The sequence below is a fragment of the Fistularia commersonii genome, chromosome 1 (assembly GCF_037954325.1).
Source record: "Fistularia commersonii isolate RoL2024-O1a breed Wild chromosome 1, RoL_Fcom_v1.0, whole genome shotgun sequence".
NCBI classification, from domain to species: Eukaryota; Metazoa; Chordata; class Actinopteri; order Syngnathiformes; family Fistulariidae; genus Fistularia; species Fistularia commersonii.
The window spans coordinates 14,385,454-14,403,308 of record NC_141284.1 but is presented as its reverse complement, the minus strand read 5'-3'; the positions used below and the strand labels follow the sequence as shown (position 1 = coordinate 14,403,308).

Below are 17,855 nucleotides of genomic sequence, written 5' to 3'. Positions count from 1 at the left end.
AGCATCTTTGTATCACAATATTGATGTTTTTATTTTGACGACTTACAACTATATAATTTATATCCAAGTTCCAGGACAACACGCAAGGTTAATTAATGACCACTTGGTGATGCTAATGTTACTAAGTTCTTCACACACTGGATTTTAAGGCTCTGCTGATGATTAAGGACAGTGTTTTTTTTTTTACTTTTTAGTATTTTTAATCACACAAACTTTTACTGTTGTAACTCATTGAAAAACACAGGAACGGTAACAGGTGGAAAGAGGGATAGAAGGCGGTTATACTTACAAACTTCTCTGGGCATGGAAAGTCAAACAGCTTTACCATCCCAAAGTCGTCTCCTGTGACAATGTTTAGGCCAGAGTGGGACACACAGGCGCAAGTGACATCTGCTTTGTCGGCGTTGCGGGACCAGATCCCTACAACCTCATCTCCGAGGACACTGGGCACAGAGACCGGGACTCAGCATTTCAAGATTTTCTCTCCAACACACCGTTCACTACACAGTGACCAACCTCGTCCACGTCGACCAGGTTATCCTGTCGATGTGGGACTGCTCGCTGACCTGCTTCCCAGATGGCACCTCGTACACAAGTCGCTTGTAAGCCCCTGTGGAGATCTGTTGAAAGGCATCGGGGTTATTAGGGGAAGGCGGCTGCCTATGTCTGGGACGCACGTGATGAGATTTGACACCATCTGTACCTGGATGTAAGCGCTGTCGGCAGAAAAGTCCATCTGCATTACGAAGCTGGGGATTTCCCGGCAGCAGTTGATGCGGTTCAGCTGCGGGCCGAGCGTCAGGTCATAGAAGTCAACGGTGCTCTCAGTTGAGCCGACGGCCAAGTAACGAGAATTTGGACTGAACCTGGTAGAGAGAAATGCAGAGAAACCCTACCCTGAAACACGCTGTAAATATTTAATCAAGGTGGGAAGCTCAAACTAGTAAACATGTGAATGCTTTACAAAATAGAAAATGGGGTATGAGAGCAAACTAGAGGTTAAAAAAAGAAACATTCCTTACCAATCAGGTGCTTCCTTCCAGTCAAAAAAAAAAAAAAACCCTTGAAAAATTGGTGAGTGAATATTTCTTACCTGCTGCTGTTTTCACAACTAATCCTCTTGTGGCCAAAAAATGCAATACCAAACACTAAAAATCTCACGTACCTATCTGTGCTTTCAGATTGTGTGCAAATAACCAAACTTCCCTGCTAGAACTGGGTCTTTTTTTCTTCCTGCATGCTAATATTTGAATATCACTGTGTGTGATTGTGTGCTTGGGGGTAGGAGTCACGCACACACACATTTATTTATGTAAGCTCCAGAGTTCTCTGCTTTGCTGACTGCCACATGTGTCATCAAGAACCTAAAGACTAACCCTAGAACATGTTAAATGTGGATGTGACGACCTGCTCACTTTTTGAAAAAAACTAAATGCTCTTGTCCAGTAATTGTAATGCCTGTCATCAGTCTTTCTGATGTTTGTTTTTTGGCTTCTAGTGACTAATATCCTACATCTTTTCAATTGTATCGCTGCTATGAAGCTGTCTTCTCTTTCTGGGGGAAAATGTTCTTTTTTTTTTTTTTTTCTTGGACATTTTCCCAGTCGAGTATTTTAAATTAACCCAACAATTAATCAAGAATGTAAATTGTAGGTAATCTTTGCGAGAGAAGTAAGGAAGATTAATGAATTTTCCTTACTTCAATACTCACATAATTAATTAAATAAATTAATCTGAAATTATATCTATGAAGATAAATATCTATATAATCAAATTGTCAACATTGTAAAGCCTAGTTGGCCTGATGTGTGCCTTTTTTCATAGTGATGAGGGTGAAGTTACAACACAAATAGACTCATTGGCTGGGACCATTTTACTGTATTTCAGGTTCTTAATATAAAGAAAAAAAGGAAATGAAGTCCGCATAAAAAAATGATAGGCCGGTTTCCTCTTTGGTGTGAAAATGGGAAAATAAAGCCACATAGCCTACTAAAGCTCTTTAAACCAGTTCAAGAGTATGTAACCAAAGTATTATCACCGAATATCCTGGATAGGGGAGCGCCGGTCCCTTTTCTTGCCCCAGATTTTCAGAGAGGCAACAAGCAGGATGATGAATTCTCCATTCTTCATGCCGATGGCGACCATGTCTCCCTCAGGACTGTAGCTGATGGTGTGTGCTGGGTGGCCCAGATTCACCTTATTCAGCATCTTCTGCTTTCGGACAAGTCGTTTGTAAAGCCAAAGTAATTGTTAGAAATCAATATCTAACACGCTTTAGAAATAAATGCTGAGGGGGCTAATAGGTGAACTTAAAAAGGGCTGACCTTTTCTGGAATGTCCCAGAGCCGAACGGTCCCGTCCTCGGCAGCAGAGAGAAACACATCCCTGGACGGATGAGTGCCTAAGCCCCATATAGGCCCCTCCATGTGGCCATTCACCAAGATGTTGCATGCAGCATTCTTCTCCCCAACTTCTATGATTTCTGCATTCCTGGTTCCCACAAGAATTTTACCCTGATGGGGAAAAGAAGAAATTTATCAGAGGGGAACATGTGAAATAGGTGGAAAGAATTTTATCAAGTTATCTTTTTTTTTTTTTTTACCCGAGAACCTACCTTTCCTCTACAAACAGAACGAACACAGTCTATGATCTGCCCGGTCTCTAACCGAAAGGCTCGACAGCGTTTCAGCTCCTGATCCCAAAGCTTCAGTGCTCCTCCTTCCTTTGACCTGCGGGGGAAATGTAAGGCATTTCATTTCGATGTAGAAATACAGTAAAAGGCCCCTCCTCGAGCCGCCACCTTATCATGGTGGAGGGGTTTGCATGTCCCAGAGATCCCCAGGACGTATGGTGTCAGGGGCTCTATAGCCTTATTAGGGTCACCCAAAGTAAACAGATCCTGGGTGGGGGACAAGACAAAGCGTGGCACAAGAAGACCCCAAATGATGAAAAAGACAAATGGACCTGGCTTTCCCTTGACCAGATGGGGGTCACCGGGGCCCCCCTCAGAGCCAGGTCCAGTGACGGGGCTCAATGGCGAGCGCCTGGTGGCCGTGCCTGCACCCATGGGGCCAGGCCAGACTCAGCCCAAAAGAGCAACGTGGGTCCCCCTTCCCTTGGGCTCACTACCCATATGAAGTGAGGTGGTGGCCGGAGCGAGGGACACCTTGGCAGTCCAATCCACAGCTGCAGAGGCTGGCTCTAGGAACATGGAACATTACCTCTCTGGCAGGGAAGGAGCCTGAGCTAGAGCAAGAGGCTGGGGGGGGTTCCGGCTAGACATAGTCGGACTCACCTCGACTCACGGCTCACGGCTCTGGAGCCAAGCCTCTCAATAGGGCTCTTTTCCACTCTAGAGTTGCCCTTGGTGTGAGGTAGCAGGCAGGTATGGGCATTGATTGCCCGGTGGACAGGAGGGTAGCCTCCATTTTCAGGTTGGGGGACAAGTTCTGACTGTTGTGTGTGCCTATGCACCCAACAGCAGTTCAGACTACCCACTCCTTTTGGGGTCCCTTGAGGGTCTGCTAGAGAGCAACCCTGTCAGGGACTGCCTCGTCTTACTGGGCGGCTTCAACTCTCATGTGTGCAGTCACACCGAGACCTGTATAGGCGTGATCGGGAGGAATGGTCTCCCCGATCTAAACCCGAGCAGTGTTTTGTAATTGGACTCCTGTGCTTGTCATGGATTATCCATAACAAACACCATGTTCAGACATAAAGGTGTGGTACCAGCACACCTTAGGCCGCATTGACTTTGTGGTCGTATCATCGGACTTGAGGCAACATGTTCTGGACACTCAGGTGAAGAGAAGGTCAGAGCTGTCAACTGATCACCAATTGGTGGTGAGCTGGCTTCGATGGCGGGGAAGGACGCCGGTCAGACCTAGCAGACCCAAACACATTGTGAGGGTCTGTTGGGAACATCTGGTAGGGTCCCTTGTCAGAAAAAACTTTTAACTCAGAACTTTAATCATGTCCCATGGGAGGCAGAGAACATTAAATCAGAGTGGGGCATGATCTGTGCCTCCATTGCCAAGGTAGCAGACTGGAGCCGTGGCCTGTAAGGTGGTCGGTGCTGGTCGAGGCGGTAACCCCCGAACCTAGTGGTTGACCCCAGTTGTGAGGGACACTATCAAACTAAGGAGTCCTTCCGCGCCTTTCTGGCCAGGGGTACTCTGGAGGCAACTGATAGGTACTGGCAGGCAAAGGCAAGGCAAAAACTTGGGTGTGGGAGGAGTTTGGTGAGGCCATGGGGAATGACTTTTGGAACGCACCAAGGAGATTCTGGTCCGCTATTTGGTGGCACAGGATAGGGAAGCAGCAGGCCATCAACACTGTGTACAGTGGATTTGGTGGGCTGCTGACCCCGACTCAGGATGTTGTGGATAGGTGGAGAGGATGCCTCCAAGGTCTCCTCAATCCTGACTACACACCGCCCAATGACAAAGTGGAGACGGGGGACTCTGGGGTCGGAATCTCCTATCTCTGGGGCTGAAGTTGCCGAGGTAGTCAGAAAGCTCCTTGACAGCAAGGCCCTGGGGGGTGGAGGAGATCTGCCCTGGGTTCCTTAAGGCTCTGGATATTGTGGGGCTTTCCTGGCTGACATACACCTACAGCATTGAGTGGAAGGCGGGTACAGTACCACTGGATTGGCAGACTGGGGTGGTGATCCCCCTCTTTAAAAAGGGGGATCAGAGAGTGTGCTCCAACTACTGGGAAATCGTACTCCTCAGTCTCCCTGGAAAAGTCTTCTCAGGGGTACAGGAGAGGCGGGTCTGAAGGGTTGTTGACCTTGGATCCAGAGCAATGTAGTTTTCGACTTAGCCGTGGAACAGTGGACCAGCGCTACACCCTGGGCAGGGTCCTTGAGGGCACATGGGAATTTCCCCAAACCAGTCTACATGTGTTTTGTGGACCTGTAGAAGGCATTTGACCGTGTCTCTGGAGTATGAGGTACCCAACCCTGAAATACAGGCTGTTTAGTCCTTATGTGATCGGCACCTTACCATGGTCCGCATCACCGGTTCTAAGTTGAATTAATTTCCAATGAGGGTTGGACTTCAACAGTGCTGTCCTTTGTTACAGATTCTGTTAATAACTTTTATGGACAGAATTTCTGAGCGCAGCCAGGGTGTTGAGGGGATCTGGTTTGGTGACCGCAGGATTGGGGCTCTGCTTTTTGTGAATGATGTGTTGGCTTCATCGGGCCATGATCCCAGCTGAATGTGAAGTGGTCTAGATGAGGATCAGCACCTCCGAATGCAAGACCATGGTTCATAGCCGTAAATTGATGGGGTGTTCCCTCCAGGTCTGGGAGGAGGTCCTGCCCAAATTGGAGAATTCCAGTATCTCGATGAGGGAAGGATAGAACAGGAGATTAACAGGCGAATGAATGTCAGTAGTCATGCAGACTCTGTACCAGTCTGTCCTGGTGAAGAAGGAGTTGAGCTGAAAAAGGCAAAGCTCTCAATTTACCGGTTGATCAACATTACTTCCCTCATGACCCACAGCTTATGACCAAAAGAACAAGATTGCGGCTCCAAGTGGCTGAAGTGAGCTTTCCCCTTAGGGTGTCCGGGCTCTCAGAGATAAGTTGAGGAGCTCGGCCATCCGGGAGGGGCTAAGAGTGGTGTCTCTGCTCCTCCTGGTGGAGAGGAGTCAGATTAAGTGGCTCAGGCATCTGGTTGGGATGCTCCCTGGTGAGGAGTTCCGGGCATGTTCAACTGGGAAGAGGCCCCGGAGAAAAAACCCAGGACACGCTGGAGAGACTGTGTCTCTAGGCTGGCCTGGCAATGCCTCGGGATCCTCCCAGAGGAGCTGAACCAAGTGGCTGTGGAAAGGGAGATCTGGGCCTCTCTGCTCCAGCTATTGCCCCCGCGTCCCGATCCCGGAAAAGTAGTAAAAGATGAACGGTTGGATGGTTCATAGATTTTTCAAAACCCCAGGATACAAATCAGCCTCAGTTAGTAGCTTCCTACTGTATATATTAAATATTGAATTATACTTTTATTGGATCACCCATCCTGATTTTGACCATTTTTTTTTCCAATTGTGTTTTTGCGATTTGTGCCATTTCACATTTGCTGTGAGGAATAAGGACAACTGAAGTTAAACAAAATTAAATTCCAGCATTCATTTACATAATCAAGTCAATGGCGCAGTGCAGGAAGGGATCAGAGCAGCACTTACGGTCTCTCCTTGCCCCCGGTGACGATGAGGCCGTCTCTCAGTGTGGTGTACATGGTAAACACAGGGCCTGTGTGAGCCTTGGCCACTATTCTTACTAAAATGTGTTCCTTCCACACACAGACATCTCCACTTATGGTACCTGTAAATGTCAAGTTATTCTGAAAAGAAAACAAAGTTGCACTAATCTACTGGCCTACAGGAGCAATGCAAGAACAACTCAACAGCCCATTCAAGCAGTTTATGTGGTATCAGTAGCGGTTTACACATTAGCAGATCAAAGGAATGAGATAAATGGCTAGAGAATCAGCAGCAGCATCACCAATCGTTGAAAGATTTGACAAACAGTGGCATCTACAGAATCACTGAGCAATGCGATTGCATGTAGATCCTTTAGGAGGCACTTACTGCTCCAAAAGCCACAGATAGCATGGTCTGCATTCTGGCGTCCTCTATGGAAGTCAGGACTCCTTTCTTGTTGAGCAAAGCTCGACCAGCTAACGTCCAGAATCGCACATGTTTTATTCCAACTGACACAAAGTGTGTGTCTGAGTCCGGTCGGAACTCTGCCACAAAGATCCTCTGGGTGTGACCCATCCGGCTAGCCACTTTGGCACCTGAGAAATGCAGCGGATAGTGGAATAGGGTTAGAAGAAGATAATTTTTTTATTTTTAGAAATCTTGTGGGAACAGCTTGTACCTTCCTGCCACTTCCAGATGGTGACGGTGTGCTCAGAGTCCAGGCCAACCGACAGCAGGAGTTTCCCTGTGGCACTGAAGCTGACGGAGCAAACCCCACCCGAGTGGAAACAGCGCATCACTGACAGCGTCTGCTTGGTCATGGCATCCCACACATGAATGGATGGAGAAGTGGCTGAAGATGAGAGAATTTGCCTGAAATTATTTTCCATTATATGAACAAACTTCATTTATTGTTTCCATAATCCATCGTCTGACACTTATCCTGCGCTCAGGGTTGTGGTAAATGCTGGGGCCATCGGGCAAGAGGCGGGGTACACCTTGAACTGGTCGCCAATCAGTCCCAAGTCCACATATACAGACAGACATTCACTCACTCATTTGGGACAGTTTTCCCAATTTTTTTCCCCAATCAACCTGCTGCATGTTTTTGGACTGTGGGAGGAGAACGGAAAAACCCAAAGGAAACCCACGCAGACACAGGGAGAACATGCAAACTTAACATAGAGAGGTTCCCTTGTCGGTATCGAACCAGGGGACCTGTGAGGCCTAACCACTGCACCACCATGCTGCTTTCCATAACGACATATGTGATTAAAAAAACTCCAGAAAAAGTTAAATAACCAGTGGCCCCCCCAAAGTATATTTCATGGAATATAGAATATTGCCAGTATTGAAAGATGAAGTTTGATTAAACAAAAATGAATCCAAAAAACAATTTGTTGCAAATTAGGCATTACCACATTGATCTTACTCATTTATTTTCACCCTTCCAGAGAGGTGTTAATTTTTTGAATGAATTAAATTATTTATAAGAAAAATATGAATAAATAAAGAACGGCTTTACTCCATGTGTCTTTGTCTATATTTGTTTGATGTGAAAACTCATATGAAAGAAACTCAAACAATCCAGTGAAATTTCAATATAATAAATATTTACTCTAAGAGGTAAGTATAACATTAAGGCTAATTTGTTTTATAATATTTTTATTATTAATATTATTATTATTATTATTTTATTAATCCCTTGTGGGAAATTATTGTGGGAAATTATTTCTCTGCATTTAACCACTCATGAATAAACCATGAGCAGTTGACTGCCACTTAGCAGCATTGACAGCGCCAGGGGAGCGGTGTGGGGTTCAAAGTCTTGCTCAACAACACTTCAACAGGATTGGAAGAGTGCAGTAATCAAACCAGGAATGTTACAGTTTCCTCTCAGTTATGTACAGTTACATATACCTCTCTCTCTCTCTCTCTCCCTCTTTCCCTCTCTCCCTCCCTACCTTCCCAGTCAACCTATATACACAAACAATCAAAGATATACTATGTGGCCAAAAGTATTCGCTCATGTGCCTTGACTCGCATGTGAATTTAAGTGACGTCCCATTCTGAATTCACAGGGTTCAATATGACATCAGTCCACTCTTTTGCAGCTATTACTGCTTCAACTCTTCTGGGAAGGCTGTCTACAAAGTTCAGGAGTGTGATTATGGGAATTTTTGACCATTCTTCAGGAAGCGCATTTGTGAGGTCACACACTGATGTTGGACAAGATGGCCTGGCTCTCAGTCTCCGTTCTAATTCATCCCAAGGGTGTTCTATTTGGTTGAGGACTCTGTGCAGGCCAGTCAACTTCATCCACACCAGGCTCTTTGCTTTGTACATGGGTGCACAGTCATGTTGGAAAAGGAAAGGGCCCGCTCCAAACTGTTACCACAAAGTTGGGAGCATGGAATTGTCCAAAATGTTTTGGTATGCTGAAACTTTCAGAGTTCCTTTGACTGGAACTAAGGGGCCAAGCCCAGCTCCTGAAAAACAACCCCACGCCATAATCCTCACTCCACATAAACGTCACACTTGGTACAATAAAGTCAGACAAGTACGGTTCTTCTGGCAACCGCCAAACCCAGACTCGTCCATCAGATTGCCAGATGGAGAGGCACGATTCGTCACTCCAGAGAATGCATCTCCACTACTTTAGAGTCCAGTGGACTCTAGTGGCATGCTTTACACCACTGCATCCGGTGCTTTGCATTGCACTTGGTGATGTGGGGCTTGGAAGAAGCTGATGGGACATGGAAACCCATTCTATGAAGCGCTCCGTGCACTGTTCTTGAGCTAATCTGAAAGCCACATGAAGTTTGGAGGTCTGTAGCGATACTCTACAGGAAGTTGGCGACCTTTTCGCACTATACGCTTTAGCATCCGCTGACCCCGCTCTGTCAGTTTAACTGACCTACCGCTTAGTGGCTGTGTTGCTGATGTTCCCAAACACTTCCATGTTCTTATGATACAGCTGACAGTTCACTGTGGAATATTTCAACACTGGAATTCACTGAGCTCCTGAGAGCAACCCATTCTTTCACAAATGTTTGTAAAAGTACTCTGCATGTCTAGGTGCTTGATTTTATACAACTGTGCCCATGGAAGTGATTGGGATACCTGATTCTGATTATTTGGATGGATGAGCGAATACTTTTGGCCATATAGTGTGTATATACATATACAGTATATGTGTGTGTGTGTGTGTGTGTGTGTGTGTGTGTGTGTGTGTGTGTATACATCACATTCATCAAAGCATATATAATCAACAATGGTCATTTTAGATTTATTCATTATAGAATATAAAATTAAGCCATCAGTTAATTTGGATAATCAATACTTGAATAATCTATTCATTTATTTCTGCTTCAGACACTCAGACTTCCCGAATTGTGAGATGACATCCAGGTTAAAATGTAAAAAATAATTGCTGATTACATTTTGAAAACCAGTTATGTTGCTTTCTGTCCCAAGAATCAGTGATTAAAATGTTTGGAGAAGCTAATGAAAGGATGGTTTTCAACTGTTTGGAACACTTGATTGTATCCCACATCCCAAGAAACACGAAAATATTTCAAAAAAGCCTTACCTGACATGTCACCAATATCACCTGAGGAAGACAAAAAAAATCCAATTTGATGACCAAAGTCGCAATACATATTTGAAGTTCCCTGAGACAATTATAGTGTCCTACATAAATTATATGGGCTGATTAAAGATGAGTCACACAAGTATTAATGGAGTGCAGATACACTTGTCTGGGGGTGCACTGATCCTGTGTATGTCCAACAACAGTCACATGGAATAACAACTGTCATCTGGTGACAAAGGAGGTCAACTTTCTATAAACATACCTACTTGGCCAGTTGCCACCACATTGGGGAATTTGGGGTGTTGATTGATTGTCAGGCACAGGATGTCATCAGTGTGTTCAAGGTAGAAACTTTGGCAGGCTATGAACAAACAAATGGAAAATCAAATGTTTAGTTTTCAGGCAGTTGGAAACGACGAAGCTGTCAATTTGAGTACAGCTTCTTCTCGTCTGCCTCTTCAGCAAAACTTACAGGTCGTCAAGTTGAGCACAATACCAACTGAGGCTGTGTGGTAGATAATGTCGGCCCCCTCGTTCAGGTAGTGCACGTTATTGCGGCAGTCATTGCCACGGTAACCAAACACAAGCTCCAGCACCAAGTCCTGTGAGACAGTCATAACAGTGGTGAGCTTCGGAGCCAGCTTTCAACTGTGTCAGTGCGTCATCATTCGATTGCAGCTTCATGAGAATCTGCTGACAGGCTGTCTTGACAACATCCAGGCATTTCAGCTGAAATTATCATCTTAGATACGAGTGGGCTCAATCTTGTGCAGAACTGACGATGAAAGGCTCGTACTTGCATCACGTGCACGGACGGACTACAGACAGTTATCTGTTCACTGTGTGGAAAAATGAGTTCCTTTTTTCTTACATCGATGGGTCTCTTCTTTTTTCCAACATTGTTGGTCTGCAGCTTCTCTGGTTGTGGCAGTGCTCTGCTGACAGGAGGTCTGGAACAGACAGCTGGGGATAAGTAAGCTGCTAATAGGGCTACAGACAATGATTGTCATTAGAATTCCAACCCTATAATGTATTCCTGCACATTTGTGGTAGTGATAAACAATGATGCTTCAGAGGCATCCGTATTGCAAATGCATGATGGGAGCTGCAGTTACTTTGGTAGGAATTCATTATTGTTCTTATTGGGTTGCTGAGTATTCAAAGCATGGAACAGATGGAAGGATCCAAGGTAATAAATAAACATTAAAATAAAGCTGAAAGTCACTATAAAGCTGCTGCGTTAGGTGTCGCTGCCACATGTCCACGTAAAGGTTCTTGTTAATTAAGATCGTAGAACCTTTATACGACAGATAGCATCATTATGTAAAACATAACCATGAAGATACAGTGTTTTTGATTCAAATCAAAAAAACAGCTACAGGTTAACAGGTCAGTTTTATGCAGGTTAAGATACTTCAACATACAATAATCTTAATTAAGTAGAAAAATATGTAATAGGGAATAGTTATTAAAAAAAAAGTAAAAAAAAGACCATATTCCTAACCAGCTTACAAAGCCCGATATCTAAAATATTTTCTAGGCATGGACATTTATTACAAGGACATTAATGCCAGGGAATGGACACAAATTCCAGATATCAAATATCAAATTCCTTCATGTTTGATCTGCTTAAAACCAAATTAAGTTTAAGGACAATGTAATGAAATTGTTAAAAGTTGATAGAGCATACCTTGAACCTCTTCATGGCAGCAAGAACAAAAAGAGCAAGAATTAGACAAAATCTTTCTCACGGCTTTCACTTCTGCCTGGTGGACACACACCTCAACACAACTCCTCAGCAACTGAGGACATAAAGTGAAGTACTCAGATCATTTTAATCCAAACATCAAAAAGGCAACTGCTGCCAAGAATACAATGTGTACTGTTGCACTGAATGAAAAAAAAAAAACTATTTAGTTTGTGTTATTAAGACAGAAAATGGTGGTTCAATGAAAAAAACATTGAAAATAAGCAAAGAAGGAAAGAAGGAAAGGCCGAAAAAAGGAAGACCTCTTCTTCTTTTCTTTTTGGCTTTACCCTTCAGGGGTCGCCACAGTGAATCAACTTTCTCCGTCTAACCCTATTTCTGTATCCTCCGATCTTTCACCAACTAACTTCATATCCTGTCTCACTACAGGACTGTCTCCAAAGACAAGTTTTATGGACATAAGGGACTGTCTCAGAAAATTAGAATATTGTGATAAAGTTCTTTATCTTCTGTAATGCAATTACAAAAACAAAAATGTCATACATTCTGGATTCATTACAAATCAACTGAAATATTGCAAGCCTTTTATTATTTTAATATTGCTGATTATGGCTTACATCATAAGAAAACTCAAAAATCCTATCTCAAAACATTAGAATATCATGAAAAAGTCATTTTTGTTTTATTAATTAACATCTTCATCTCTGCAACCTCCAGCTCTGCCTCCTGTCCTTTCATCAATGTCACTGTCATCAATGTTTACATTCTGTATGGTTTACAATATCGTTGGTGTCACCACTGTCTTGTACACCTTTTCTTCCATTCTGGGTGATAGTCTTCCATCGCATAGTACCCCTGAAAATTTTCTCCACTCATTCCAACCTGCTTGAACCCGTCTTTTCTACACTCTCTGTTGCTCTGGACTGTTGACCCTGAGTACCTGAAATCCTCCAACTTCTTGATCTCCACTCCCTGTAGCCTCACAATTTCAACCAGGTTCCTATCATTCACATACATATATTGCGTCTTGCTGTGACTAACTTTCATTCATCTCCTTTCCAGAACCTTTTACAGAACATACCTCCATTCCCTTAACCTATTCCCTGCCTCACCACAGATCACAATGTCACCTACAAACATCATGGTTTATGGATATTCTTGTCTAACCTCAACTGTTAGCCTGTCCATCACCACTGCAAACAAGAAGTGGCTCAGAGCTGATCCCTGACGAAGTCCCCCCTCCACCTTGAACTTCTCTGTTACACCTATAGCACACCTCATCACTGTCTCACAGCTAGCATACATGCCCTGCACCAGTCTAACATACCTCTTTGCCACTCCAGACTTCCTCATACAATGCCAGAGTTCCTTTCTTGGCATCCTGTCATATGCTTTTTCTAGGTCTACAAATGTGCAATGCAGCTCCCTCTGTACTTCTCTGTTCTCCATTAGCATCCTCAAAGCAAATACTGCATCTGGAGTACTCTCTGTAGGCATGAAGCCATACTGCTGCTCACAAATGCTGACTTCTGCTCTCAGTCTAGTTTCCACAACTCTTTCCCATAACTTCATTGTATGGCTCATCAACTTTATACCTCTATAGTTGCTGCAATTGTGCACCACTCCCTCATTCTTAAAAATGGGCACTATCACACTTCGTCTCCATTCCTCAGGCGTCTTCTCACTCTCTAAGATCCAATTGAATAATCTAACCAGAAACTCTAGCTGCCTCTCCTAGATGCTTCCATACCTCCACAGGTATATCATCAGGACCAACTGTCTTTCCCCTCTTCTTCCTCTTCAATGCCTTCCTCACTTCAACTTTACTAATGTCTGCTATTTTGTGGTCCACAATAGTCACCTCTTCTACCCTTCCCTCTCTTACCTCATTCATCAGCTCTTCAAAGTACTCTTTCCATCTTCCCATCACTCTTCAAGCATCTGTCAATACATTTCCCTCTCTATCCTTAATCACCCGGGCCTGCTGTACATTTTTTCCATCTCTCTGTTTTGCCAACCTGTATAGATCATTCTCTCTCTCCGTCCTGTCCAACTGAGCATAGAAGTCATCATAGCCCTTTGTTTTCCCTTTGCTTCCTGTCTTTACCTTACAATGTATCTCCCTGTACTCCTGTCAGTTCTCTTCAGTCCCCTCAGTGTCCCACTTCTTCTTTGCTAACCGCTTTCTCTGTATACACTCCAACACTTGCTCATTTCACCAACAAGTCTCCATATCTACTTTCCTTCCAGACGACACACCAAGGACTCTTACTTGTCTCCCTGATCACATTAGCTGTAGTTGTCCCGTCATCTGGAATCTCTCCCTGACCACCCAGAGCCTTTCTCAAGTCCTCTCTGAAAACCAGACAACACTCCTCCCTTTTCAGCTTCCACTGCTTTGTCCTCTACTCAGCCTTTGTCCTCTTGATCTTCTCTGTCGCCAGAGTGATTGTAAAAAAAACACCATCCTCTGCTGTTTGGCTACACGCTCACCTATCACAACTTTGCGGTCACTGACCTCTTTCAGATTACCGTGTCTATACAAGATGTAGTCGACCTGCATGCTCCTACCTCTGCTCTTATAAGTTACCCCATGTTCCTGTCTTTTCCGGAAAAAAATATTCACTCCAGTCATTTCCATCCTTTTTACAAAGTCTACCACCATCAGTCCCTCTGTGTTCCATTCCTGGATACCCTGGATAGAAACCTGCCAATCACTTCTCCATCTCCTCTATTGCCTGCACCAACATGTCCATTGAAGTCTGCACCAATTACCACTCTTTCATCTGGAGATATTCTGCATCACTTCATCTAACTCATTCCAGAACAAACATGCCTTCCTCATCTTCTTCCTCGACCCACAGTAGCCCAATTTCCACCGGTACCCTGTAGGTTATCGGCACCAATGGCGGTTATTGTTAGCATGTGCCTTGACCAATCCTTTATGAGATTCTTAGGTTCGATTTGTATAGGAAAGAAAGACTAAAAGAAAGAAACCTGGGACGATATATGTACTGAAAAATCAACAAAAGAAATTCAGATCAAATCAGAATATTTGAGAAATGGCAAACACTGTTGTTTTTCTCATACATATATAACTTATCTTTGTGCCCATTATGAACGTTATATATTTTGAGATAAGGCTGTTTTCAGTTTCTCGTAAAAATTAGAGAATCTCTGTTCACCTCTACTGTGTCAAAGAGGCCCTGAATTTAGATTACAAGTACAAGTGTACTATATACTGTGTAAGCCCTTATATATTAGTACATCTCTGCTGATTTTGCACATTACTGAAAAAGCAATGCAATAAAAACTGCAACAAATTTGTTCGGCCAAGAAAGAATAGCACATAGACTCCATCTTTATAAATGCAAAATAACTTAACTGAGTATTGGACTTAAAACTGCTTATTGTTGGTATTTTGAATAAACAGATTAAAGAATTAACCACATTAAAGAATTAATCATTTTCATTTGTATTTGAAAGACTGCAACATAAATGTAAATCACAACTAGAGCTTTTAATGAGTTTAAAACAGAAATAAAAAATATTCTTAAAACAGATTGTCCATGCTTATCACAACTTGCACTTTGATATTTTATCATGTTTTCCTAATGACAAAACCAGGCCACCAGTGACTGTTAGTGAAACTGACTTCATTTAAAACAAATTAGCTTATGCAATCTTTAAAATAACGAAGCCTTGTGTGTTATTTAATAAACCGGAGTAACAGCTGCTTACCTGACCACCCCTTGTCTTCAAGTTGAATTAAAATGACAGAAGCAGGATAGAGACAGAGAGCAGCCATTAAAGGGAGGAAGAAAAGCAGAAAAGGACAAGTTATGTCAAAAAAGAGACAGAGGGAGGGAGATACAGTTAAACAGGAAAAAGAAAAGGTGTGTTGCAAAAGGAGATCAGGTTTAGTTTCAGCTTCAATTTGTGATCACTGACTTGCTGAATTCTTGTCAAAATCTTGTTGTGGCAACTGGACTTGAATTTCTTTATTTAAAGATGTTTCACCTTTCATCCGACTGGCTTCTTGAGAGGCTGTTGTTGTTCAGCAATATATGGGATGAAATGTTGCCGGTGTTTCGGAGAAACTCCGAAGAGTGCTCAACAAACGGCAAATACCAGTACATTTGGAAAGCCAAGACACCCTGAGACAAAAACTGATGCACCCCAAGCGCAAAACACCCAGGCACAAGATAGAGAATGTGGCATATGCTGTCACTGGTACTGAGGATTGTGATGACATCTACATAGGAAAGACCAAACAACCTCTGCACAAATGGATGGCCCAACACAAGAGAGCCATGACTTCAGGACAGGACTCGGCGGTCCATCTCCACCCAAAGGACAAGGGCCATTATTTGAAGACAGCATTGTCCATATTATGGACAGCCAAGAAAGATTCACCACCAGAACCAGCCCCCAGTAACTTCCACATGAGCCTCAGCTCATGTGACCCAACAGGTTTCACTCCTTTGTTTAGCTTTACCTTTTCACCTTCCAATCCAGGTAATCACACAAAGTTTGCTATTTTGTCACAACCAATTACATAAGCATAACAACTTCCTTAGACCTAGGTTCTGACAACCACCTCTTACATTTGCATAACAAGCCACCATAACCTAGACCCAGCCAAAACCCGAGCAGTTATATTCAGAAACTCCCCACAGGTCACTTGAAATTCACTTGAACAGAAGGAGCCTCTCGGATGAGGGGTGAAATGTGAAAAAATTCAAGTCCAGATACCAAGGCAAGAGGATTCCAACAAGAATTCACTATGACCTGGATGACTGAGAACCTCCACAGACGAGTTGCTGAAATCCTTCCACTTCCTCATTGAGAACTACCTTTCATCCACAGAGGGTTCCTTCAGTTGCAGGTGAGGTTTCACACCTGTCATGGGGCGTATGTTGGTGGATAAGGCCTTGATGGTGTAATTGATCTCATTTTCTCGTGTCACATCACTGTCATAACCTAATGAATAGAAAAAAAAATGTCAGAAAAAGTGCAGCCCTACATTAAGAGCCTTGAGTAATCCTGTCTTACCGCCATCATCTTCACTCTCGATGTCCGACTCCTCGCTGTCACACTGTCTGAGTTCCCGGTGGCTCTCGGGTTCATGGGCCCAGATCATGAGGCAAGTGTCACTTCCACCGACTGTCACCAGGAGGCTGTCTTCATGGGTCCACCGCACATTGGAAACGTGCGTGCTGTGAGCCACGTATCGTTTGAACTTTGCATACTTGCCCTGATGGGGGAGGAAAACTATTTAACCCCTGTGACATTTACTCACAACAAACATGATGTTTGAGCCTTGAGTTATGACTTGTCCAAATGACTTTTTCTTTCAGCTCTCCCCTTCAGCGATTGCCACAGCACCTCATCTGCCTCCAGTTACACCCTCCTTTGCATCCTCTTCCCTCACACCAAATAACTTAATGTCCTATTTCACTACATCTATAAATATCCTCTTTGGCCTCCTCTGTTCATCTTGCCTGGCAGTTCCAACCTCAGCATCCTTCTCCCCACATAGTCACTATCCCTCCTCTATACATGTTCAAACCATTAATGCCACTGGACAATCAATGCCACTGTTTTTTGTACCAGGGATCAGTTTTATGCATGAAAATGTCTCCGCAGACCGGTTAGAGGCGCGGGGGTTCAAATTATTAAAAAGTTTTGTCATGGTATTTTATCTGAATGCAACAATTTCACTTTTTATTAGGCAATTACGATATTAAGTGAAGCACTAAGGCAAAGGTGGAAACAGTCAATTTTCAAAATATGATTCAGAAGGTCTAATGAGAAAAGATTTTCCTTTGTGGAGTTTCCTTTGTGATCTGCGGACCGGTACCAGTCAGGGGACCACTGTTCTACAACACGCTTGTCCAATTGACTAATAATGCCTTACCCTGATGGGGTATCTGAAGAGCTTGATGTATCCTAGGTCATCTCCTGTTGCGAGCACTTTCCTGTCATTGCTTAGGCAGGAGGAGGTCACCTCTGTGACCTCGCTGATCACAGGCCAGATGCCCTCGACTGACATTCCGAGAACACACGTCCATGTGCTCCAGTCAATCTTTTCTGCCTAAGACAAGTGGGTGACGGAGTGGAGTTACACAATAAAAGCTGTTGTTAGAGGATGTGAATAGATGAGCCTGTTGCATTTTTCAAGTGAGCACCTGATCTTTGGCTGAGGACAAACAATACACTGAAGTCATGTGAAATCTCAGCACATGTCTGATCTTGGAAAATTAAAAAAAAGCTGCATCATTGAAATTTGTTGTTAAATTATTTGCACTTTTGATTTTTGCACAAATCAAAAGCCTTGGAATT

The 17,855-nt window shown here is 43.6% G+C and overlaps 1 protein-coding gene across 2 annotated transcripts in view; it reads right to left on the bottom strand.

The window, feature by feature from the left end:
* Nucleotides 1-17,855, bottom strand: part of eml5 (EMAP like 5) — a 49,550-nt gene that overhangs the window by 890 nt on the left and 30,805 nt on the right. For both annotated transcript variants that reach the window (XM_086149584.1, XM_086149593.1), the window contains 16 exons: nucleotides 17,431-17,607; nucleotides 16,566-16,767; nucleotides 16,367-16,493; nucleotides 10,674-10,752; nucleotides 10,275-10,404; nucleotides 10,065-10,163; nucleotides 9,800-9,820; nucleotides 6,887-7,060; nucleotides 6,595-6,803; nucleotides 6,190-6,347; nucleotides 2,615-2,729; nucleotides 2,325-2,513; nucleotides 2,039-2,211; nucleotides 704-866; nucleotides 517-620; nucleotides 290-443 (listed from right to left, as the gene is read on the bottom strand). In XM_086149584.1, the coding sequence (XP_086005710.1) occupies nucleotides 290-443; nucleotides 517-620; nucleotides 704-866; nucleotides 2,039-2,211; nucleotides 2,325-2,513; nucleotides 2,615-2,729; nucleotides 6,190-6,347; nucleotides 6,595-6,803; nucleotides 6,887-7,060; nucleotides 9,800-9,820; nucleotides 10,065-10,163; nucleotides 10,275-10,404; nucleotides 10,674-10,752; nucleotides 16,367-16,493; nucleotides 16,566-16,767; nucleotides 17,431-17,607 (2,274 nt within the window). The remainder of the gene's footprint in view (nucleotides 1-289; nucleotides 444-516; nucleotides 621-703; nucleotides 867-2,038; nucleotides 2,212-2,324; nucleotides 2,514-2,614; nucleotides 2,730-6,189; nucleotides 6,348-6,594; nucleotides 6,804-6,886; nucleotides 7,061-9,799; nucleotides 9,821-10,064; nucleotides 10,164-10,274; nucleotides 10,405-10,673; nucleotides 10,753-16,366; nucleotides 16,494-16,565; nucleotides 16,768-17,430; nucleotides 17,608-17,855) is intronic.